The sequence below is a fragment of the Aspergillus oryzae genome, chromosome 5, assembly GCF_000184455.2.
Source record: "Aspergillus oryzae RIB40 DNA, chromosome 5".
NCBI classification, from domain to species: domain Eukaryota; kingdom Fungi; phylum Ascomycota; class Eurotiomycetes; order Eurotiales; family Aspergillaceae; genus Aspergillus; species Aspergillus oryzae.
The window spans coordinates 2,104,081-2,128,258 of NC_036439.1; the positions used below are offsets into that span (position 1 = coordinate 2,104,081).

The 24,178-nt window shown below is 48.7% G+C and overlaps 8 protein-coding genes across 8 annotated transcripts; 3 read left to right on the forward strand and 5 right to left on the reverse strand.

Moving 5' to 3' along the window:
- Window positions 1–569: 569 nt before the first annotated feature.
- Window positions 570–2,501, reverse strand: AO090701000095 (enhancer of polycomb-like protein 1; the record flags this gene model as incomplete). The annotated part of the gene is made up of 4 exons (XM_001822929.3): window positions 570–1,325; window positions 1,379–1,675; window positions 1,740–2,222; window positions 2,361–2,501. The coding sequence occupies 4 exons, from the start codon at window positions 2,499–2,501 to the stop codon at window positions 570–572; spliced, it is 1,677 nt and encodes a 558-aa protein (XP_001822981.3).
- Window positions 2,502–3,180: 679 nt separating this feature from the next.
- Window positions 3,181–3,881, forward strand: cnaB (calcineurin regulatory subunit B; the record flags this gene model as incomplete). The annotated part of the gene is made up of 4 exons (XM_001822928.3): window positions 3,181–3,264; window positions 3,321–3,394; window positions 3,464–3,798; window positions 3,871–3,881. 4 exons carry the CDS (start codon window positions 3,181–3,183, stop codon window positions 3,879–3,881), a joined length of 504 nt encoding a protein of 167 aa, XP_001822980.3.
- A 2,108-nt stretch (window positions 3,882–5,989) lies between these two features.
- Window positions 5,990–6,582, reverse strand: AO090701000093 (uncharacterized protein; the record flags this gene model as incomplete). The annotated part of the gene is made up of 3 exons (XM_023237480.1): window positions 5,990–6,203; window positions 6,328–6,412; window positions 6,480–6,582. 3 exons carry the CDS (start codon window positions 6,580–6,582, stop codon window positions 5,990–5,992), a joined length of 402 nt encoding a protein of 133 aa, XP_023091989.1.
- A 6,970-nt stretch (window positions 6,583–13,552) lies between these two features.
- Window positions 13,553–14,547, reverse strand: AO090701000090 (mitochondrial 37S ribosomal protein uS9m; the record flags this gene model as incomplete). The annotated part of the gene is made up of 2 exons (XM_001822926.3): window positions 13,553–13,644; window positions 13,704–14,547. 2 exons carry the CDS (start codon window positions 14,545–14,547, stop codon window positions 13,553–13,555), a joined length of 936 nt encoding a protein of 311 aa, XP_001822978.1.
- A 316-nt stretch (window positions 14,548–14,863) lies between these two features.
- Window positions 14,864–16,478, forward strand: AO090701000089 (elongation factor 1 gamma domain-containing protein; the record flags this gene model as incomplete). The annotated part of the gene is made up of 3 exons (XM_001822925.3): window positions 14,864–14,893; window positions 15,023–15,224; window positions 15,478–16,478. 3 exons carry the CDS (start codon window positions 14,864–14,866, stop codon window positions 16,476–16,478), a joined length of 1,233 nt encoding a protein of 410 aa, XP_001822977.1.
- A 907-nt stretch (window positions 16,479–17,385) lies between these two features.
- AO090701000088 (NIF domain protein) lies at window positions 17,386–18,897 on the reverse strand (the record flags this gene model as incomplete). The annotated part of the gene is made up of 1 exon (XM_001822924.3): window positions 17,386–18,897. One exon carries the CDS (start codon window positions 18,895–18,897, stop codon window positions 17,386–17,388), a length of 1,512 nt encoding a protein of 503 aa, XP_001822976.3.
- A 967-nt stretch (window positions 18,898–19,864) lies between these two features.
- Window positions 19,865–20,982, forward strand: rrp36 (putative pre-rRNA processing protein; the record flags this gene model as incomplete). Its single annotated transcript, XM_001822923.1, has 2 exons — window positions 19,865–20,038; window positions 20,098–20,982. The coding sequence occupies 2 exons, from the start codon at window positions 19,865–19,867 to the stop codon at window positions 20,980–20,982; spliced, it is 1,059 nt and encodes a 352-aa protein (XP_001822975.1).
- Window positions 20,983–21,993: 1,011 nt separating this feature from the next.
- AO090701000086 (uncharacterized protein) lies at window positions 21,994–23,481 on the reverse strand (the record flags this gene model as incomplete). Its single annotated transcript, XM_001822922.1, has 2 exons — window positions 21,994–23,215; window positions 23,279–23,481. The coding sequence occupies 2 exons, from the start codon at window positions 23,479–23,481 to the stop codon at window positions 21,994–21,996; spliced, it is 1,425 nt and encodes a 474-aa protein (XP_001822974.1).
- Between the last annotated feature and the right edge of the window lie 697 nt (window positions 23,482–24,178).

The window sequence follows — 24,178 nt, forward strand, 5'->3', positions numbered from 1 at the left end:
CAGGTTCGGATTGGCGAGAAGGAAATCCTGCAAACTTTATCCGACATGCTCAGAAGCACAACCTCAAAGCGAGCCGCTAACGGCGACAATGACGCATCGAGGAGAACTAAGGCCCAGAGGACTTGATCCCACCGATCTACAAGGCGTTGTACATTTTCCATCGATAAGAAAAGTTTCTCTTTTGTTACAAGTGATATTAATTCTTATTTTTTTTTTTTTGGTTGCTGACCTCATAGCTTCGCTATCCGTACAAGTCTCTATCGACTGATCATCTGGGAGAATAAAAGAAAAGAAACAATATGTACACTAACATGGCATAATCCCAGGGCCGGGTCATGAAAAAGCATCCATCTGCGACATTATCCTGAAATTTTTGAAAGCGTCGCGGCGTTCAGGCAACTGATGTTAAAAGGGGTGTTGAAAACAAAGACAGCTTGAAGCGTCGGAGGAGTAAAACTACAATGGGAGTTGAAAAAATGGGAAACAGAGAGCAACGCCTGCCAAATGCAACATATGGGTGTGGGAAATTAAGAAGATTTGAGTGAAGGGGGAGAAGAACAGAGTCCAGCTCAAGTTTCGGGTGTGGGGGCAATGGCACCAGGCCCAGGGTTGGATCCCATGGTTTGCCCCGGATTGTTGGCCGTTTGGTCAGCTTGCAATCGCCGCTGCGCTTGAGCCTGAGCCTGGGCTGCAGCCGCGGCTTGGTCTCGGGCCTTCGCCATCATGATGGCTCGGTGCTGCATGATGTGAATGTCAAACTGGTCTCTTTCAAAGTCGAGCTCTTCGTCTGAATCTTCCTGATCATACTTGAAGCGATCGGCCTTCCACGGATCAAGCTCCACTCTACAACGCGAAACAAGATTTCGACGATCGATGAACAAACGACCACCACGCCCGATGCGCCGCCTGAACGAGGGCATCCTGCTGGTATCGTCACTCATCACCATGGTTTGAGGTGCTAATTTGTCTCGGAGAGACAGCGTGCTTGGGTTATCTAAGGTCGTATCCATCATGTTCTCAGATGAATCTGAGGATGGTGGTGTCGGCAACTGGGCAGTGATTGCCGGACGGAAAGCAGCCTGGAAGGTCCTCTCAGGGGATGGTGAGAGGGGTGCCCTTGTGAAGTCTACATAGCCCTCGTTCCATTTGATATGCTTGGCGATGTTCTGATTGATATCGCGCAGAATTTCGTTTTCTTTTTCTGCCTGGACATCTTCCAGCAACTGCAAGTCCTCCGCAGCCTGAGTGCCAGCCTTTGGCGGCATCCGGAGCTGAGGAGCCACCGGTCGCTGCACAGCTGGCGCTTCGGTCGGCTTCTTCTTAGGCTATTGCCAATCAGTATCAGAACAATGCAGAAGCGAACAAGCACAATTCTTACCTTCTGATTGATGAGATCCTCATCGTCATCCTTGAGATTGAGTTTCCTCTTCATCTCCTTAACTTCGGATCGTTGCAAGAACACTTGCCGTTCAATGGCAAGCATCTCCTTCCTCGCCAGCTCGCGCTGACGCACCAGAGCGACTAATTGCCGAGCATCCTCCAACTCTTTCCTCAGTCGCCTCAGCTTATCGGCACTCTGAGCATCTCTGCCCCGAGTCTTGCGAATCTGACGGACTTCGCGTCTACGGAAACAGACATAGGGATCTGTGTCATCGGTTTCTTGCCCAGTCTCGAACTGTATGAACGTGTTAGCGCGGCTGTCTTCGCATCCTCAGGTGAGCCACAAGTAAGTGATTTACCTTAAGACTTGGCATGAGTGACCGGTTTCCGGTCTCAGTCCTCCTTGACTTCCAATGCTCATATACGTCCTTGGCGAATCGCTTTACGCTTTCCTCTACGGCTGCATCCATGGCATCCTGAATTTCGGTAAAACTCAGGACAGGTGGATTATCTACAGCTGCAAACGGCTGCTTTGTCTGTGCCGTCTCCTCGAAGAAGTGCATAACTTCTTCGAATTGGTCCTCGGTGCACCGGTCAGCGGCATCCCGCTTTTCGTTCATGATCTTGAGGAATACGTCATCCTCTTCGGTCATGTTATACGGGCATCCGCAACAGTCCTCCACAGTGGAGGAGAAGCGGATATATGTCGCAGGTTGCGAGAAGATAGGAGGGTAGAGCTCGTCATATCGAAGACTACTGAGAACGGTCTCTGGGGTCGGGATATGGGCCTCATTTACTTTTCCTTGGGCACTAGCATTTATAGCAGCTTGAAGATGGAATTCCTGTAGAAAGCCGCGTTAGCAGACCTTGTTTTACGGCTTCTTGGCTACGATGCGAAATTTTCACGATGGGTGGACGTCGGAATGATATCACGTGACATGTGCAGGGATGGGCTAAAATTAGACGGGGGGACAACGTACCGACTCCTCGGCCTTCTCAACACCGGTTTCAATCTGTTGTAGGGCATTCTGGACCTCTTCTTCGATAGCATCGATGTCATGCTCCCTGACTACGGGAATAGAGGCTTTGGAGGTGAGCTTTTTAGGGCGCGTCCTCCCCATTCCCCCGTACCTAGTCATGCGAACTTTGGGAGCACGAAAATGGCAGAGACCATGGGCTGAGGGGGATAAAATTAGTATGGCTCGATAGGTCTGTTCATGCGAGATCACGTAGTCGTAATTTTGTGATGATATCTGATGGGGGTGGGAAGATATCGACAATTGAAATCTCGTAGTAACCGCGCTGGCGGATGAGTTGACGTTGCAATGTCACCCGCCGGTCGCCTGTTTTGGAGCGCGCACGGCCTCAGGGGTTCGCTTGCCTGTCCGTTTCCGGTTAGTGCGGGGCTGGCCGATATCAAATTGTCTTGAACGGGTGCTCGTTGGCATGCCATCATTGTTGCGATCACCGCGTCATTATCTTCCCATTTATCCACAATCTACCGATCTATTCTGATACTGTTTGTCCTTTGTGATTCTCAAGACCTAATCTACCCGTCGCCCTTGTTCCGCCCTCTCCCATTACGCCCCCTGATACTCCCCCCCCCCGACCGCTTACCCGAACGTCACCCCAGCAGCCGACCACCAACAACATCATGGAACATTCCTCCGCACCCAATAATGCCGCCCTGTACGATGCGCGGAGACGCAGAGGCTCGGTCGGAACGTCGCAACTATTAGACAACATCGTCTCCGCTTCCAACTGTGAGTTCAATGGCCTCCTGATATTCGTCTTTTCGCCATGTCACTGACGCGTCAATCTCACCGAACAGTCGACAGAGATGAGGTTGAGCGACTCCGCAAGCGATTCATGAAACTGGATAAGGTTCGATACGGCAGTGAAGCGTAAAGCAGGCGCGCATACTCATTCTTATCCTACAGGACAGCTCGGGTACAATTGATCGCGATGAATTCCTTTCCCTTCCGCAAGTGTCATCCAACCCGCTGGCAACGAGGTACGCATGGGATTATTTAAATGGCCAAATAAAATGACCGGTCTGACTCACTTATTTCGAACATTAAAGAATGATCGCAATCTTCGATGAAGATGGTGGCGGTGACGTCGACTTCCAAGAATTCGTTTCAGGTCTCTCGGCCTTCTCGTCTAAGGGTAACAAGGAAGAAAAGCTTCGCTTCGCATTCAAGGTCTACGATATCGATCGCGACGGTTACATCTCTAACGGAGAACTGTTCATCGTATTAAAGATGATGGTTGGCAACAACCTGAAAGACGTGCAGCTGCAGCAGATCGTCGATAAGACCATCATGGAGGCGGACAAGGATCAGGATGGAAAGATCAGCTTCGAGGAGTTTACGGATATGGTGGAGAATACGGATGTCAGTTTGAGTATGACGCTAAGTATGTATCCCCAGTTTTCCTTTTCCCTTGTCAGTAGGCTTTGGTGAAGGAATGAGGCTGACCATTTTGCAGGCCAGATTTAAGCGTTGGACGATGAGTTAGTTTCAGTTTTCTTGTTCTTTGTTCTCAATCTCGCCGACATGTGTCGGTCGATTGGATCTCGTCGACATGATATGATAATGATAGCGATGACGACTTGTAGTTTAAGACATACTACGTGCATAGTACAGATACAGACAATGATGGATATAGTACAAGACCAACAACATCTCCATAGATGAATTTTCCTCCTTCGACTTGGATCCTTTTTGCGGCATATCAGATGTGGATCTGATATCCGGCAAATGAATTAATTCGACTCCGGTTTTTTGACTTTGCAAGTCCTTATGAAAACACAGGTCATTCGCTACCGGGAAAGTAAATAGTGGAGTCTTCTCCATGGGCGCAGTCCAATCGTATTGGAGTTTTATCGATCCACTACACCAAAGGTTAATGTGAAGTAAATTAAATTAGAGATCGAAGAGATGATGGTACTTTTGACCCCACTGAAATAGCACATCCTAGTAGTGATCCAGACTAAACAATGAGGAGTTCGAGCCCGATACAACAGAGCCACACCTGTGTCGCTTAGCGGGGAAGCATCTGCCCTTCGCTTAGACCCATTCTACATGCATACACCTTCACCTCCGCATTTCCTAACCGACCTTGTCACAAATCACAACCATCACCCAATGAAACAGCATGAAACACTACACTAGAGGCAGTGAGACCCCCTCGGTACTTTTAGACAGATTGCAGAGAAGAATTCTCTCCACGTGGCATATGCATACATTTGAGTGGCATCGGGGATGTCTTTGCCTCGGTTTAGTCTTCTCGCGAAGACTGCGCCGCACACTATTGTTATTAGTGGCTAGGTGAACTTTAGAGGTTTGGTTGGAACTATGGATTTCTCTCTCTTATAGTGTATTCCGGTGTTTTCGGTGTCTATCTGGGGGTTTATTGGTATAAAGATTGTGTCGGTGCTAAATATGACTGCTTTTAAGATGGTATTCTGACATATCAATCCATGATATATCAAGGCCTCGGCTAGGAGTATCAGGTTGGTTACGAGAGGGGTCTTTGACATAGGTAGCCGTTCCAAGACCAATGCAGCCATCCCTTAGAAGAAAGAGACAGAAGCTTAAGCCACGCGTACCAATAGATATCTCCAATAGCAGAGAAAGACCGAGTATCCTCGACCCGACACATCGGGAGTTGGTAGTGCAGCCGAAGAAGAGAGTTTCCAGAATTCATGCAGGTTGTTAAGTGGCGTTACCTTAAAGCAGTTTAGAACGTAGACTGATTGGGGAGTCGTCGCGAAGATTGTGGGAAACTTTGAAAGATTACACGCCCTGTCAGAGAAGCTGATTGGTATGAAACATGAGGATTGTAGGTCAGTTGGTGGATCCTTCACTCAATAGTTTGGTCAATCTGAGTTCATTCCATACCGTACCGCCCCCTCGGGACACAGACCTGAGATTGCCTTTCGGTTACGAGATTTGTTTGAAGTGATTGGCTGGTGTTATAGTACATGGAGTAATATTGAGATAGGTGCTCAATGGTCATATTCGGTGGCAAGAGTTGTTATTAGATGGTGGAGAACGAGAAGGTATTAGGATAAGGAAAGGATGGGCCGGATAAATCCATACATATAGACTTGGTGCCTGTATTAGGGCCTGGCTGACCTCAAGTTCACTGCCATGAGACTGGAGTGTGGTATCTGGTGTATGACGGTTCAGATACGTCCTGATAAAGAATTGAGTTGAGAGTTAAGGCTAGATCCAGGATTGCCTGTTACTGTACACCCGAAGAGAAAGTAGCACGTCACCAACAAAGAATCTTTTCTGCGAGGTTTTGGTATCTCATGTAAATGGCTCTCTTTTGTCTTCAAGCATTAGAATAGAGGCCCACCTGGTGGGCGATAGGAAATCCAACCCGTTCTATCGCACCCTAAATAACCATAACAATCGAAGCCCAACTCCGATGCCAACCTTTTTACACCAATCATAATGCAAACCCGTGGTATATATGTACATCCAATCAAACACCGTCCCAGAAAGACCCGGAACTCCGTTGATTTCCTTGCTTCTTTTCTTTTCTTTTTATTCATTTATCCTTTACATTCGGCATCCTAAGGAAATGATGGCATCCCTCAGGGCATGAATGGTGGGGCTGGGGCATCGCGATCAGATGGATCGCCAGCGATTGGGAATTCCAAATTACCCCCAGGTGAAACAAATAGTGGCGTGAACCTCAGGAATCGCATACACCCTGATTCCGCCAATAAAGGAAGGGAAAGGGAAGATGACGCGACGTCGAAGAGACCGACAAAGGACCGGAGCATGCATGTATCACCCAAAGTCAATCTAGCAGTCGATAGTTCGTGATGGTCGCCAACCTTTCAGGGCCTAATTTAGGTCCTGCGTTACATCGCACTAGGCGCGGTGCGTCATTACAACCTCCGTATAGTGCGGTGGGAGGGATTCTCACGATCGAGCCCCAGCAATAGCGGTGCTCATGTGGGCGCGGAGCACCTCCGGTAGGCTTTCGTAGAGATCAAGGCATTGACCCAAGACTGAATGTTACTATTAGCAAACCTGGAGATCCCCTGAAAGTCAAGCGACCGGTGGAGGACTACTTACCACCAAGGATCTCCTCTTCCCAGATTCCCATCTGATAGTCCACTAAGCCAAACTGTTCCACGCGATCACACAGCTGGATCAGTTCCTTCCCTAAATTGTCCATCACATCATCGTTCAGAAGAGTGGTATGTGGCGGCTGGCGACGTGTTCGCAACACATCTTGCAACAGGTCCTTCTGTTTTTGACATACCGCCAGCCAGCAAAGATTGAAATCATTCAAGAGTTGCAGTCGGTCGGCATAAACCACTTGATCGTCGCGGAGAATACCTACTTATCCAGCCCCGCCCCGGATGCTCAGATTAGCCTTCATAGTTCTCCAGGTGTGGTCTGAAGGAAGTATAATTATCGTCACACGATAAAGCCCAGTTCTAAATAATGGAGGAGGAAAGAGAGGGAAAAGGTAAAGCGAGTCCGGTGTAAGAGAGTGAATGTATGTATGTACATACCGAGTTCCCGGGCATTGGTCACAAGCCACTCGGAGATTTCCAAAAGGGATCGACTCGCCTCCTCCAATCGGCCAGTGCGCGCATTGTCCAAGGTGCCTCGCAGCGCTCGTTGAAACTGACCGTACGCGTCGGTCAAGGTCGTGGGATCAGAGATGACCTGGGACGATGCTTGTTGCGGTTGCTGCTGCGACGATGACGAGTCGAAGCGTCCGGCTGTCCCCCCGGGAGGCATGTCGGTCATGGTTGTGGGAAAGGGCTGGGAGCCGGTTGGGCGTCCAATGGGACCTGGCTGGTTATAAGTAGGGATAGAGGTTAGGTAAGGCACACCCACGGCCGGAACACCAGCCCCAGTCGGTTCGTTTGGAGGGAAATACTGTGGAACGGGAAATTGACCGGAGAGGTCATCGATGGCTGCAGACGGCCGGGCTGAGTATGGTGTTACGACCTCATAAGGGGCTTGCGCAGGACCTTGCGGGCTAATGCTGTAAACCATCTCAGGCTCATAGGGAGCGAAGGATTGCTGTAGCTGCTGTTGCTGTGGTTGCGGTTGGCGCTGTTGGTCGCGCAACGAAGGGTACGGTTGCAATTCGTCCCCCTGCAATGAACCGCTGTGAAAGGTCGGGTCTGTGTATCCATAGTCCAAGTACGTCGGCATTCGTGGCCGTCCCGCTGCTTGTGACAGTGCATCTCCACGTGTGGATTGTAAGCCAGCTTGTCTGTATCGGTCCGTTCCTGCAACTGCACGACGGGACATTCCCGGCCTTGTTGCAAAGCGAGGTTGATCATACTGCTTCATGCGCCGGGTATCACCATCCATACCACCCAACCGGTCCCACAAAGAGTCCCTACACAGTGGATCGACGTCAAGGGACCAATGCGCCGGAGGGGAAAGGGGAGGGCTCGCGTACGATGCCAGCTTGGCGGGAGGTGAAGGAACGGGTTTGCGCCTATTCTTGAGTCGTATCCAAAGCCGTCTCTCTTGGTTCTCTTTTCTTTTCCTCTTTCTTTTCTTTCTTTCTTTCTTTCTTTCTTTTCTTTTTTAACCCTTCTTCCCTCCTCTTTCTTGTATTTCCTCTTTCAAGTCCTTTTGAACCTGACAGGGATCGAGATCTAAGCCAACCAACCTCGCAAGTTAAGCGCGCAAAGGTCTCACGGTTTCACTTTGTACAAGAACTCGGTTACTACCAGCGCACACTCAAGTCTAGACACCGTCACAAGGAAAGAGAAGTCAGCCATCGACGGACTTCTGAGAGGGAGACGAATGAATAATCAACTTTCTTGCAGGGGAACAAGGGAAAGATTTAAACTACTTGCGCACCTTGCAGGGTATCAAACTCAAACGAACGCCAACGGCAAATGCGCGGACAAATTAAACTCGGGGCGCACAACAACTCTTGAAGGGAAATCTATGGAGATAAAAGAAAAGGAGCCTTGGGTAGGATTCTGGTCCTAGTAAGTTGGGGGGGTGGTTTGTTTAAAAAAAAAAAAAAAAAAAAAAAAAAAAAAAAAAAAAAAAAAAAAAGTAGAATAATAATAATAATAAAGGAATAAATAAATACAATCAAATGGTGTCAGGGTAAGAAAAGAAAGAAGTTCTGTGTTCGGGATTGCTTTCTAGCAAAGACCGTAAGATCCAATAACTTATGCTCCGAATTGCAGCCCAAATTTCTATTGGGAAACAACCATCACCAACAAGGAAGAGGGGAGAGTGGGGGGAACCTGAAGGGACATGGATGGGAGTCTCCGATTACTTATACGGCCAACCCTGAGAGAATCCGGTTGATCTCCAGGGAAATCGTCCAGAGTCACTGCGGCTGGACGATCAACTCGCCGGGATTGAAGGCAAGCAGACAATGGCACGCGGAGGCGTAAGTATCATCTTCTCGTCCAACTCGTTTTTACGCCGTGTGTGGATTCCTCGCGGGGACACTCTGCAAAAGGAAATTAAAAAAATACATTTTGAAAAAATGAGAGAGAAAAAAACAAAAAAAGAGGGGACCCTCTAATCAAGGAAACTAAAGAAAAAGAAAAAGAAGTAGAGAAGAAAAAAAAAAGCAAATACACAGAAAGGAACGGGAAAAAGAAAAATTTAGAAAATAAAGTGAGTGTGTGAGGAAGGAAAAAGAAAAAGAAGCCTAAAATGGACTCCAAATGCGAATGACTGACTGGTATTTTTCTTTTTCTTTTTCTTTTTTTTCCCCCCCTCTTCTCTTTAGTCTCCAAGCGTCATCATGGGACGTCCTGACGGTATGGGCTTCATTTTTAGTTGTTGGGACGGTATAGGATCTCTCGGGCTCTTTCTCATCACATCAAGTGCCCCTCTTCCGACTGGGGCGGATCTCTTTCTCATTTCCCCTGATCGCTCATTTATTCTGACGGGCCATTCAGCTGGAATGTGGATATAGCACATCCCTCGGCGCCTCCACTACTATATGCACCATGTTTCTCACCGGCATCATCATTACGAAAGTGTACGAGGTACAAGGCTACAGCCCGGGAATTTTGGGGGGAAAGAAGGAAAAAGAAAAGAAAACCCCAATACCTCTCCACATGGGCAGGAGGGCGGAGCTAATCGGGGATCTTGGCTGAAGATGAGGGAAAGAGGATAGGAACTCTTAATTCTCTGGGACCTTTTGCTTAGTGCCTTGCGCCTTTGGGTCCGATAAGGTTGGTGACCAGTTCCATGGGACCGAATTAGCCCCATTGAGCTAACCCAATGCCTATCAATCATTCCAAATTCTCCTCGATCCAAGACACCGGTTTCCCCAAGTGGGTTTCCGAAAGGTTATATGACGATGGTATTGTTGGATCATGGATGATCGTGAGTGATTGACGATCCATACTATCGGAATGAGGGTGTGATTTGGTCGAAAGCTGACAAAACCGAGGATAATAAAAAAAAAAAAAAAAAATAAAAAATTAGAAATAAGAAATAAAAATAAAATAAGAAAAGGGAAATCGAAATCTCAGAGTGAGGCGAGAGGATCGGTGGCAGTCGATGAACCGTCAATTATTTTTTTTACTATTAGATATTTCGTTACTAAATCATTGGTAAAAAAAAAAAAAATCCTCTTTCTTTTGGTTGCGGGAAGAACCGCGAATTCGGGAGGGCTAAAGGGTTGACAGGACCCATGGAATTGGAATCAACACCATAAGTTAGCGTGCACTGATAGTCTGTTTATTTTTCTGGTCATTGAGAGAACTTTCCTGGAGAGTTAGGAAGGAAGTAGATGGTCCTATCAGTATGTAGCGACCTCTCTTCAACCGATACATTGAAGAGTAATAGAACCCTTTGATATGATCGAAGAAGGCGACGCATCTTTCCAGATCGTATCGTGCATAGGTATAATGCAAGTTGATGGAAAGATGGATCTCCATCCCAATTCAGACACGTACATACGCTCTTCCTCATAGTCCCCTGACTAAAGCCTATAGTCTCACACCTTCCGCACTGCCGGGAAAGGTCGTGCGCACCAGGTGGACCAATGGATCGGAACAGAGGGACCAGGGGCCGATCTGCAAATAGCCATTGCTCCGCGTAGGGAAGAATCTTGACCTTTTCTTACCCTATAGTACCCACTAGTGAGCAAACTAATGACCAAGGTCAACCTCTGCCATTACCTTTCTCTCGGTGTTTGTTTTATCTTTATGTATTTATTTTTTAAAGAAAAGGGAAAAAAAAAAAAAAAAAAAAAAAACCTTTTCGTTCTCTTTTTCCTCTATTCTTTCTCTTCTATTTGTCATTCTCCTAGAATGACTGATTGTATGTACGTTGGTATATACACCCCGTCTGTACCGGGAGTACTCCGTAACGAGCTTACAATGGGCTTCATGTCATGTGCCATGCCCTAATTTTGAAGAGCTCCCCGATGAAACTAGTAGACCTCGCAAAGTATCCCGAGACCGGCGCTATCTATGGGTTAATTTATGTGAGATACTACGACTGGAGCACGGTACATCCCTCATCAGCCTTGAATAGTTTCAAAAAAGAAAACCAGGAAAGAAAGAAAATAATGAGGCGCGGTCCCCGAAGCACGCTAACTTAGTCCATAATGGACGCTTTTTATAAATCCATCGATTGTATTGGGCCATACCAGTTGATTCAAATCCTTCTCAGTCTCCACGGTGGATTTGACTCCATCCAGCTCGTGCCCATGTATGTATGATGTATGTCCGTCATGCTCACTGTACCAATGGATCTATACGGAAGATTTCCGGTGGATATGTATGTATTTATTATGTATGGTCGGGATCGGCCGGACTTTTGGAAATGGATAGATAAATTTAGACGGCATATTGCTAATCCTCCTTTGCACCCACCCCAATTTTGCTGCTCCAACTCACATCCGATCGATGCACGCCGTACCTACAGTAGACGATACTAGTACCCAGCACTTGAACCCATCCTGGGCACTAGATGTATGCCCTGCCGGTGCAGCATCATCCACTGAGACTAGCATTACCCACCTTGGAAATCGTTTGTCAATTACCTATTGTTTTCTTTCCAAGGCAGGGCAACAACTGACTCGTTCGTCCTTGTTTTCTTAGGGCATTTGGTTCAATAATTGGCCAGGACTTGCTCCCCGTGGCCCAAAAGAAAATTAAAAATTAAAAATAAAAATAAAAATAAAAATAAAAATAAACAAGAGGGGAAATAACAATAATATTATACGTTGTCACGATGCGGTTATCGCGCAAGTGTTCAACAGCTAGGATCCCATGACCCTCGCTGCTTCCGGTAAGCAACAATGAATGGACAAGCAATGGAAGGGAAATTGTCATTCGATCTGGACGATAGTAAAAACTTGACCGTCTCGCCGCATGTGTCGATGTACATACATATGTATGTATTACCAAATATGAAATCCGTAAAGGGCATCAGGTCGTACAGTATACTATACAAGGTCTGCTGCTGCTGCACGTAACCTTGAAATTCAGCGACTCCTTCCAATTCGACGGCCGTCGAGCACATGACTATCCTCATAAGCTACCGCGCATGAAGACGGTCTTGTCCGTTAATCCTCTGGAAAACCGTTCACCCACCACTTGTGTTTGACGGACTCCAGGGAAGATCCCCGTCGTGGTTCTTGAGATTGCGCCTATTGTTCACGATCAGTGGCCGTCAAGTCAGCAACCCTGTCATTGATGATGACTAGGTACAATAAGAATGGTTTATTACCCCAGACTTGGCCAACGATTGTTCGAACCGTTCTCAAAACCGCCGGAACAGCCCCGTCTCTCTTTACTAGCCTATCTTATTTGCTGGATTTTATCCAATCTTCAGATACATGCTTGCTTAGCAGACCTTACTGATACTAATGGTGCTAGCCCTTGAGGCCTATATTATCCTAGTTGATGGCTCATCAACACCAAAATTATCTACCAGTGTGTCTCACGATACCGCATTCCAGCGTCAGACATGACAAGCTGTTCTGATTTGCCGCCTGTCAGTATATACAAATTCGGACCATATTCAAATCAAAAGGATATCCGGCCCTGTTCATCATGACGCTTTGACATAGTGACTGGTGGTGCCGTAAGTGAATCATACACTCCCTCTGTATTGCTCTCTTGAGGGATCGGAGGCTTTGTATGAGTGCAAGCTGCACAACACCTGGCTTTTCCGCGTCTACAGCGTGGCAGAGTGATGGCTGAGTCGTCTGAGTAACATGGGTGTCAGCTCCCATGCTTGGCTACGAATTCCTGTCTATGCTCAGTGGATGCGTGGCAGGGGAGTTGTTCGGTCGCCTGCCTGTGCCGATAGATGTGCTCCCCAGAAGAGTCACCACGGATCAAAAGGTTCAACCCTGCAGTCGAGACGCTTTTATCCGCAACGGATGGAGCGCATCCGCAGCAACTGATTCGGTAGTCCATGGTCCGGATTGCTTCTTTCACCCGAGTTGGTGCAGGATCTGTGTAACTACACTAATCAGATTCGATAAATGCCGGCATACCCCTATGTCTGCAATGTGCATCTATGCCCGGGCCGTATTCGTCCGACATCATCAGACGAACACCTTTTCGAAACTAAATCCCAACTGGCCGGGCTTACCGCCACATGATAGAACTGAAACTACCGCACTGGGGCTCGACTGTGTAACAAACTCCGTCAGTGCCCAACAGGCCATATCTGACCGGCAGAGGCGACAAGACTGGCTGCCTTGGGATGGTTCATGCAGCTTTCGCCTTTCATGTTCATCCGGGCTTGCGCTCTATGTTATGGATAATTCGTTGTATGACAAAAGGTAGTTCTCCCACTGTGCTACAGAACCTGGTGGTCGTGTTCGACTTGGCACGGCTGCTGAGCCGGCCAGGATCTGAAACACGCTGATCCAGTGGCGTTCTTCCTTGACCATCCAATAGCGGTGTGAGTGCTCTGTACAACAGTATTACTTGTCCAATAGTTCGATTGAATCAGACGAATTAACGCCAATAGCTAAGGGTACATGCTTGTCGCCGAGACCATGCAGTGTCGTATTTTGAAACGACCGCCATGACATCTGAAGGGATGCGTGCAATACAAAATATACATCGTCGAGGGTCACAAGGGAAGGTGGAATAATACAGCAAGGAGAAGAATGAGAAAGAAGAAAAGAAGCTCCCGAGACAACAGGGGATAGGCCTGCTTCACCTCTTGACCCAGGTGGGCATCTTGCGGGCCTTGACATGACCAGGCTTCTTTCTCTCCACACGACGCGCATCCACCGTGATAACACCGGCTGTAAGATGATTAGAAGTATATTCAATGAGCGGGTAGCAACACGCATATTATACGCACCTTTACGCAAAACAGGCTTCAGTCCAGGCTCGTGGACCAACAAGGCTCGTGCCAAGGCCAACGTAATGGCCTCTGCTTGTCCAGTAACTCCTCCTCCGCGGGCAGTAGCCCACACGTTGTATTTGTCCAACCTCGATGTACATCTCAAAGGCCATGTAGCACTCTCTCGATCATGTAGCCGAGGGAACGCTTCAACTAGGGTCTTTCCGTTGACCATCACGTCTCCCTCTCCTTCAACCAGATGGACCACCGCCGAGGATGTCTTTCGCTTCCCTCTACCACGGGCCCGACCCATCTCATCCACCGTCGCTGGTGCCGGCTTGTTCCCATAAGGATTTCCCGGACGAAGGAAAGTTTTCAGTGTATCGCGCACTTCGATGGGCATGATCTTCGGGTCTATTCTATTTAGTCGTTGTAAGATTTTGATAAGGTTCTTATATTTCTTGGTCGGCACAGGCTCGCCGACAAAGTCGCGGAATTGTGCCAACTTGAACCAGGCCATGCGAGGAGCCTCACTGGGAGCAACCGTCGGTAATGAAGCCCATTTTGCTAGGATAGTCTCCAGGTTCAGCAGGTGGTCGATGAATTTGGGGCTGCCGGAGAAGTAGGCGGGTGATGCAGGAACAATCCGGGCGGGTTGGGTATAGAACTTCTCAAACTCGATCTCGGGTGCCGCTTGCACCTCAGTCGCATATCCACGAGCATTTTTTCGCTGTTGTGAAAGAATCGGGGGAACATTAGAACGAAGGGAGATCTTTGGAGTATGGAGGAAAGACCGCAATTGAACTGTCCGACGGACGGATTGCATCGCGTGTACGATGCAATTGGGACTCTGCAAGGCCATAGTAAAGCTGTCTCTGGCTGGCGGAAGCTTTACCTGAGAGTAAGAGGGTAGATAGAGAGAAGAAGCGGAGCTGAGGAGGACTTAGCATCACCAGCCAGATGCGATTTACCGTCACCGGTGATTCTTGTTCCTGAGGTTTTTCGATGGGGACCGCATCACGTGGACGAGCAAATGTTCCTCCGGCGCCGACGGCTCCGTCCGATGATTCGCACAAAATTTCATTCTTATACCCCTCGAGCTGCTGTCTTTCCCCCCTCCTTTTTCTCTTTCCTTCCTTTCCTTCCCCCCAGTCCTTCCATAGACAACAGCTTTCACAATGGCCTTCGGAAAGATTTACGGTCAGCCTGTATGTGATTTTATTTTTTCTCCTCGGCTTCCTTTCAATCATCATCCAAAGTGATGATTACTTTCTGACGACCTGATCATCGGGGGGTTACCGTGGGGAAACGTCCGGCTAATAGGTGACTCTACACAGAACAACGGTCGCACCATCGCTGCCCTCGTCGCGGCTAAGGCCAACGACGTTGAGCTCGAGCTGGTCCAGACTGAGGCTAACGCCAACGCCGAGTTCAACAAGTCTGCTGAGTACACCAGGATCAGCCCTCTCGGCAAGGTCCCTGCTTTCGAGGGTGCCAATGGTTACACTCTCTCCGAGGCTATTGCCATTGCTGTCTACGGTACGTGTTTTTTTTTTTTTTTTTTATGAGGAATTTCCGTCTATTACTATAATCCTGTTTTACCGCCGCTTTACATGATGAGCGATATTACTCCAAATAAACTAGTTATCCCTGGCAGAACAACAGTGTTGATGAACCAAACTCTGAAACTTTTTTCGATTACCCCGCATGTGTTGGGCAATCTCTTCGTGGCGCCTTTCTCTTTTAAAAGACATTGTCTTATCTTTCCTGAACATGGCTAATTATGGCTCAGTGACCTCCCAGAATGAGAAGACCACCCTCTTGGGTAAGACCAAGCAGGACTACGCTTCCATCCTCCGCTGGTTGTCCTTTGTCAACGCTGAGGTTCTCCCCCATTTCGGCGCTTGGTACCGTCCCCTCTTGGGCTTGGATGGCTACAACAAGAAGAACGTTGAGGAAGCTTCCAAGGTTGCCCTGAAGAACATCTCCGTTTTGGAGAAGCACCTCACTGCCAACACCTTCCTCGTTGGCGAGCGTATCACCTTGGCTGATATTTTCGCCGCTTCTCTCCTCACCCGTGCCTTCGCTACCGTGTTGGACAAGAAGTTCCGCTCTGAGAACCCTGCTGTCTCTCGTTGGTTCCAGACCATTGTCAACCAGCCTTACTTCAAGGCTGTTGTTGAGAACCCAGTTCTTGTTGACGAGATCATCAAGTACACCCCTCCTAAGAAGGAGGAGAAGCCCAAGAAGGAGGCTGCTCCTGCCGCTGCTGCCGAGCCCAAGCCTGAGGGTGAGCAGAAGAAGCCCAAGCACCCCCTTGAGGCTCTTGGCAAGCCTGATTTCATCCTTGATGACCTTAAGCGTACCTACTCCAACGAGGACACCCGTCCCGTTGCTCTCCCTTGGTTCTGGCAGAACTACAAGGCCGAGGAGTACTCCCTGTGGAAGGTTGACTACAAGTACAATGACGAGCTCAAGCTCACCTTCATGGCCAACAACCTGATCGGTGGTTTCCATGCTCGTCTTGAGGCTTCCCGCAAGTACCTGTTCGGTGCTCAGTCTGTCTACGGTACCAACTACAACTGTGTCATCCGCGGTGTCTTCCTGGTCCGTGGTCAGGAGTTCAAGCCTGCCTTCGATGTCGCCCCCGACTGGGAGAGCTATGACTTCGTGAAGCTTGACCCCTCTAAGGAGGAGGACCGCAAGTACGTCGATGACATGTGGGCTTGGGATGTCCCTGTCACTGTCGACGGCAAGGAGTACCCCTGGGCTGACGGCCACGTCTTCAAATAAGCTAGTGCATTAGGTCCCGTGGCAAATTTATGATGTTACGTCCTAATTTCTTATCGTTTGGTGGCCTTTCTCATTTTCGGCCTGAAAAGCTTCACTTCACTTTATACCCTAGGGCTGGAGAGTGCTACGCTTAGCACGGCTTGTGGTTCAGGTTTTCTGCACCGTGCCGCGCGTACAGTTTTCCGCCCGATACAAATCCCGTCTAATGTCCACACTGTCCATGACGGTTTACGCTTTCTGAAAAAAACACTATTTGATCATGTCATGCTTACGAATTGAGATGTCGGATGATGCAGTAGCTACCTAGTTTAGCACTGAATAGCACTTTGTGCTCACGCAACCACTTCTGATATATTTGGGTAATACTGGTAAATCTGTAAGCCCCAGTAAAACGTATAAATTGTAGTTTGTTGGCCCGTGTTTGAACATGTCGATGTTCCAGGAAAAACTGCAGTGCTATAATTTATGTTCTATTTTCTGGTTGATGTGCTCCAGTTGGCTGGTACTCCGGTTGTTTGCCTTAATCTTAAGACAGACAACTTATACTAGGGTCTCGGAGCGCTTACACTGTGTATGCAGTAGACAAAGGATGCAATAAATTTAGTTACGATATTTGGTTTATAGCCATCTATCGATGTCACTACACGGGCCGTGCAACTAAGACTTGAATCGAATGGCAAGTAGTTTCCAGACAAAGAAACCCTTCGGTGAGATTTTAACCCGAGGGATTAACTCTATACTTGCTATCGGTATATGACCGAAATGATGTCCATTGCAATCATATTATACCATTCATGGGTATCAAATTGCGCAAACAAAAGTGTATCTATCTATTTATGTACCAAACATGTATGATTTAGAAGATGATATCCCTAAAAGACGCATATAATTACACATCTGTCAAGACTCAGTCAGTTCTAACGTTCAAAGAATCCTCTAATCGATCTAGAAGGAAGTTCTCGGATTCGGCAGATGAAGTGGCGGGTGATGGTGAACGTTCAAGGATCGGTTGCACCATGGCCTTTGTAGATCCAGCAGAGATACCAGTAGTCGTTGCCGCTGGGATAGTGGGGGTAGCTGTAGCTTTGTCTGCTTGACCTGTTGATGAGACCTTTTGTGGTATCTTGCGAGTTTTCGTTTCCGTTTTTGTCTCTAGCTTTTGCTCTTGTTTGCGGGCCTTGCGTTGCTCCTTTCGCCTTTTCCGCCTTTCTTTGCGGGCTTGCGCCACGGCTGTCGGCTCGGTTGGAGTATCTTGTTGGGAAGGTGGAGAGTGGGCGTCACCGGTGGTGCTGTTGTTGTGATCCTGGTCGACCTCCTTGGTATTAACGCCGAGGTCAAGCTCAAGAATGCCGTGATTTTCGGGTAACTCGAAATTCCACCGATAGAGGACTTTGCTGACATCGTCATGTTTTGCTAGTTCGTCCAGGAGTTGCATGACCTTTGGAAATATTGCGGACTCATCGAGACCGTGCTGGTTGGTAAACTCTGGGATCTCGAGTATGTTGTATGGTTCACTGAGAGCCTTGAGTTTACTGTCATCAATCAGGATGGTGTTGGACTGATCCCATCGGGTTTTCAACTGCGTGCCAGTCTGCGTGGCTTTACGGCGTTTATTCTGAGAAGGTGATGGATATGACGCTTGAACCGCCTTATTGCTCCATACCGTCTCTAATGTTTTGTAGACTTGAATTTTAGCCCGGTATTGTGATGACGTGAGACCAAACTTGTCACGACCCCATTCTGCCACGAGAGCCTTTCTTTTATTGCCTGGGAAGAGCCTGTCGCAAACCGCTTTCACCGTGTTCGGCTGGGAACTGGACCAGATCATGACCTTGTATTTTCTCACCAAATTATCTAAAAATTCGTCCAATCCTGCCCTTCTGGCAAACACAGGAGGAAACCGCCGGTGCTTGCGGTAGATCAGCGTGCCATTTAAGTCCAAGATGACCAACAGCGGCTGTGGAGGAGTGACCAACTTGGGCGGTAAAGACGACTGCTCAATGTATGATTTGACAGGGGATGGAGGTTTAGGTGGCGGCGAAGCTACATCCTTTGTTGCCGATGCTCCGACAGGTAGCTGACCAAGCACATCTGAGATGTTGCCGCCAGCAGAACCAGCTGCTGCAAAAGCCATTGGATCAAAGGGCAAGGGCGGAAAGCCACTTAAGAGGGGTCCTGCCATCGCCGGATTTTGTAGACCAAAGTTCATCATGAAAGGAGGTGGAGGCATGAGGGAGAAGTAATTCAGAGGATTACTTATGTCATTGGGCAAAGCAGTGTTAAACGGTGCGAACGCAGGTTGATCGGAAGGCTGCGATTGTGACTGCTGATTCGGGGTATTTGGAGAAAAGAACGGAAATTGAAGTGTCTGTTCATTGAAGGCAGCCATCCCACTAGGACCTCCAGGAAATATGGGCATATTAAAATTTGGGTGACTGCTAAAACCGTCGTGGCTCGCTCCCGTGTGGCTATTGCTCTGTGAATGATACGACTGCGAGGTTGATGGTGCTGGACGAACAGGAAACGGCCCTTCCGGACGAGATTGAGGTGCCTGGGTGTCTGCGTTCATACTTCTGTCTGCCGAAACCTGATTGCGCAGCCTACGACTCCTCCGCGGGTTGCCAGGCGTAACTCTCTCAGGGGCCTGGGGCGCTGCTCTTCCCGGGTCATTGCGAGTCACCGTCTTAGCATTCCAGCGACCTCGATATGGTCTCCAAGATGCCCTAAGATTGTTATTCGTTGCATCTCCCTGGGTGTCACCGTAGCCCGATCCATTCTCTGCAACAGTAGACCAATTGTCTCCAGCTGTCCGTTGCTCCATTCCAAGATCCGGGGGTCTTTCGATGTTGACTAAAGCCGGCGGTTGTTTCTTCCGAGGGCACAAACGTGAAAGCAATGCTGATGTAGAAAATGGTGCCGCAACAGCCTTCGGGATAATCTATAGATGTCAGTTATTTATCGGACAAGACAAGAGATACGCCGATGCACCTTATGAGAAGCCCCACTTTGAAACATGCGATCATGTACTGTGATTAAAGGAGGGGATAGAGCTGGGGTGAAAATATGAGGAAAGGTGGCCGTACATGAGCGGTATCCCATGGGCACACGAACGAGGTGATACAACCAACAGTAAGGTCTAAGAGAGCAAACGAGAATGCGATGAAACTGATGGCGAAATGGAAAATCGCGACCAAACGGTCTAGATCCACCAACGAGAGCGAAGCTACTTCTCTCACCGCCTTAAACAACCAGCAGTATCGCTTCGATTTTTTGCTCCGCCTTCACCGCCATTGATTGGCTTCTTTGATACATTGTTTTATTTTGTCCTTCGCTCTTTCTTTTTTCCCTTTGGTCAGTTATAATACTCGAATACAACTGCAAGCGAAATGGCGATCTCAGATCTCCTCAACCGTCGCGTGCGAGCTTTGCCGGAGGAAGACGAAGAAATCTATTCAGAAGAATCAGCATTTGAAGAAAAAAGCGATGACAGACGCTCAGGTGAATCCGATTCAGATTCAGACGATCTTGATGACGAAGCATTGGAGGAGACCGATGACAACGTTCGTTTCAAATCTCCTACTTTCTGGCCTTCATAACGATATTCTGACTTCCGCAATAGTCTGAACACGACGGGCCCGTTGGCTTAGAAGACGACGAAGATAGTGAAGATGGTGAAGACAATGATAATGGAGAGGACGATGTCCAAGCTTCCCTTAGTAGCATATCCTTTGGAGCCCTCGCTAAAGCGCAAGCGTCACTCGGTCCGAAAGGCAAGCGCAATGCAAAAACCGCCAAACCTACAGAGGAGTCCCCGCAGACTACATCACCGCTAGACGACATCAGAGCGCGAATCCGCGAGGCACGGGAGCAAAAACGTCAAGAATCCGGAAAATCCAAGGACTCGGCAAAACCTGCAAGGACTTCAAAACATGCCCCCATGGTTCAGTCATCTAAACGCGCCGTTTCACGCAAGCGCACTGTTGTCGAACCTCCATCGGTACCCAAATCGCGAGACCCACGATTTGATCCGACGGTGCTCAGTCATGGTGGTCGCCATAATGCTGAATCGGCCAGGAAGGCATACTCGTTCCTAGACGACTATCGTTCTTCAGAGCTGAAAGAGCTAAAGGCCAAGTTCGCCAAAACAAAGAACGCCGAGGAGAAGGAAGCTTTGAAGCGTGAGATTCGGTCCACGTCGGATCGTCTCCGTGCAATGGAGAATAGGAGGCGGGAAGAGGAGGTACTGGCAGAGCATAAGAAACGAGAGAAACAGCTCATCCGCGAAGGAAAAAAGAGCAACCCATACTTTTTGAAGAAGTCCGACCTCAAGAAGCAAGTAATGCTCAAGAAATACGAGAATATGAATTCGAAGGAACGCACGAAGGCCCTAGAACGGAGACGGAAGAAGATTGCCTCCAAGGAAAGGAAAGAGATGCCCATGGAACGCAGATTAGGCAGTGAGGGCAACGATGACGGTGGCAGGAAACGGCGGCGGATGGCGTGAGACCATCCGGACGGCGTTATTGAAGTTATTTTTATGCACTCTCGTATAATAAAATTTGACAGTTCACCTGCCACAGAATTTGGCAAGACTCAACTTTGTTCTGTTTACGCGTTGTAACTCCAGAGTTGTATGTACCTCTATGTATATGTATAAACGGCTACACACCAACCGGCCTGTACATCGCTTAGAGCAGCAAGTGTAGTTACAGTTTCGCTTTTGGACAACATCACGGTATTAGTTATCATTAAGTGGAAGGACGCATGTCCTTGCCGGAAATTCGCACGAACTCGTTCCAAATCCGACACCCTAGTCGTAAATTCAAGATATCCAAGCGGGGAATGGGGATCATAAAGAATGTGAAAGCATAAATCATCCAAAGGGGATGTGAAGTCAGAATAGTAGAACGATCAAACCAATGGTATCCCAACGCAACATGAGAAATAGAGCAAGTAAAGAGTGCGGATGGTAGGAATGGATGCCTTTAAAAATAGGCATCAACATAATTCTCACATGGTCTTGGCAAATCAAAAGAAACCCTAATTAATCACAAGGAAACGCCTCGCAAGTCCATTGAAACGGAGGCTATTCAAAGCACCTTTCAATTCAGACCTTGGATGGTATAAGCGTGAAAAAGAATAAAAACATTGCAGAAGAGAGGAATAAAGTAGATGGTAAGAACGATGAGAATGAAAATATCAATAACAACGAAAGGGCAACGTCAAAAAACAACCTAACCCTCCACCGGTTAGGATGGCATCCTGTTCATGCTGTTCGTATAGATAGTCATACATATTCATCATGTCCAGGTGGCTGACACCGCCCAATATGAGGATACACCCGAGCGGTTGTTATAATATCCACTGGTGACCAGTCATCAAACTAGAATCTCACGTTGCTGTGGACACAACAGATGGGTAGGACAAGGGACTCCCGTCTGAGTCGCTGGACATGAAATATAATTGGACGGTTTTGAAGAGTGCTGAAGAAGTTTGGCCGTGATAAACAAGAAATTTATGAATGAAACAGATCCCATGCTCTTGCACATAGTGCCAAAAACTCTTCTTTCTTTCTCCGCTGGGTCTCAGGCGAGTCTCTGCCGGCTCCGAATGGGCCATAGCTAGCTCCTGCTCCGGGTGCCAACGCTGGGTTTTGCCGGTAATGTGGTTCAGGACCGTGGCCCAGGGGGGGACTTCCGTTGTCTTGCTCATACTCACTTCTAGTGCGGCGACGAGCGGTCCTCTCGGAAGGGTACATGGGTTGGGAGGGAGGAACCTGAGTATTGGGCACCGGTGCCGCTTCTGGATGAACTGCTGTGGACTTAGGTTGGCCATTGACGGCACGTGGGGATGGCGGAGTCGGGGGCTGATGGCCTCCATAGTGCACGATACGTGGCAGCAGGTCCTCCCGTCCACCGGACAGCTCTTGAACAGCCTCCTCTGCCGAACGATATTCCCGTGGCCGCTTGGGAACCTGGGTGGCGGTTCCCGGAATTCTAGGAGATGGTAACGGTGGCAGGTTGTTTGACTGGGAAGAGTTGGAGTTGGATGCATTCTGGTAAAACGGCGCACGGTTTGCGTTCTGTTCACGAGAGCCCAGAGCATCAGAACCAAAAACATCGGAAAGCGGAGGAAGCCGATTGTTCGTTTGAGTAACAGGGATGTGGTGAAGATGAGACGTCGACCCTAATGTAGGACTCTGGTTGGCAACTTGGCGTGTCAACGGCTGCGGTTGGTGTCTGCTGGTAAAGGTCTGGTTCAATGGCGCGGATTGGATGACACGTTCATTGGCAAATTGCGCTGCAGATGGCGGAACAATGGAGAGGCCTGGGGGAGGCCTCCGCTTCGAAGCACTAGCCTTGGGGAGACCGAACGAGGATTCGGATGGCTTTATTCCGTCTGGGCCATCATCCTTGGCGGACCTTTGCAACCGTGATTCGATTATAGACCTCTGCTGGTCTCTCACTGAAAGACTTCTCTGCAACTGTTCTCTCATGATTGGATCGTGCGTCTGGAAACCCGGCGATAGGCAAGCGATTCCAACCTGGTGCATATTGACACCCTCCCGGGCCGTCATAGGACCACCAGGAGGGCGGGCTGATAAGCCACCGGAGGTCGGAAGACTCGTTGATAGGTCTAATTTCCGCGGTCGAGGCCGAGAGTGGGACTGCATGGCAGGCGAAGAAGGGGGTTCTTTCTTGACGATGACCTTAGGGGGAGCACTTCCGTTTTGCGATCTGGTCAACCGTTAGCTTTCCAATTAACCAGGTGACTATTCTGGGTCTTAGGAAGATACTTACGCAGGCGACGTTTGTTTTCTTCCCGCAGGCGAACTCTTTGAGGACGACCCATCCCGGGAAGGCCCCGAAGGCCGGGGTGGAGTGGAGGTAGACTGGCTACCAGCTGTGGGTGCCAACGTTGGGCAATTTTTGGGACTTGGATCGCGATTCATGTGCGAAGATGTTAACGGGGCAGCTGTGGCAGGCGCGACTGCAGTAGACATATTCGCAAAAGAGATGCGAAACTATATACTGGAAAGGAAGATTTGAGGGTATCCGATCAAGGTTGAAAATCCACAGCTCTCCACTTCTTAACACTGCATTCAAGTCACGCCTTATGCCGTATATAAACCACAAATTCTCCTATAGCTGGGACGACTGCGCCACCGACGGTCGATCAAATGCTCTAGAACGCCCAGCAAAGCGTCGCGGGCAAGATATCAAGCTTTGTTGTATCAGGCGCCCGGCTATTGATAGCGTAAGATGCGGTCGAACCAAATGGAGCGCAAATCTCCAGACTCGGCAGTGTCGGCGGCTATGGTTCTAAGAACGATAGAGCTCTGAAAACGAGGGGGGGAGCGAAGGCTCTAGGAACCGAAACCAAGATGACAGCGACAATGAATCGCCCACGGCGACAAGAGGAAGAAGGGTAGGTGTGGAGAGGAGGGCAGGGAGCCAACAGAAAAAGTGGCACACAAGCAACTGTTGGTCAAGCAGTTCGGGGGTGAAACTGTGACGAGGTGTGGCCGGATGCTTAGGAACAGCGGTTAACTAACGGTAGTAACTGGGCGGCAGTGCGGCGACTCTGAGAGGTCGGTTGGAGCGGGAGAACGATCCAGAGCAAGCAAGCGAAGGGAATGGACCGGGATGTTCGACAAGGCTGGCCCAGCGATACGCAAGTGACCTAAAAAGGGAGGTGTA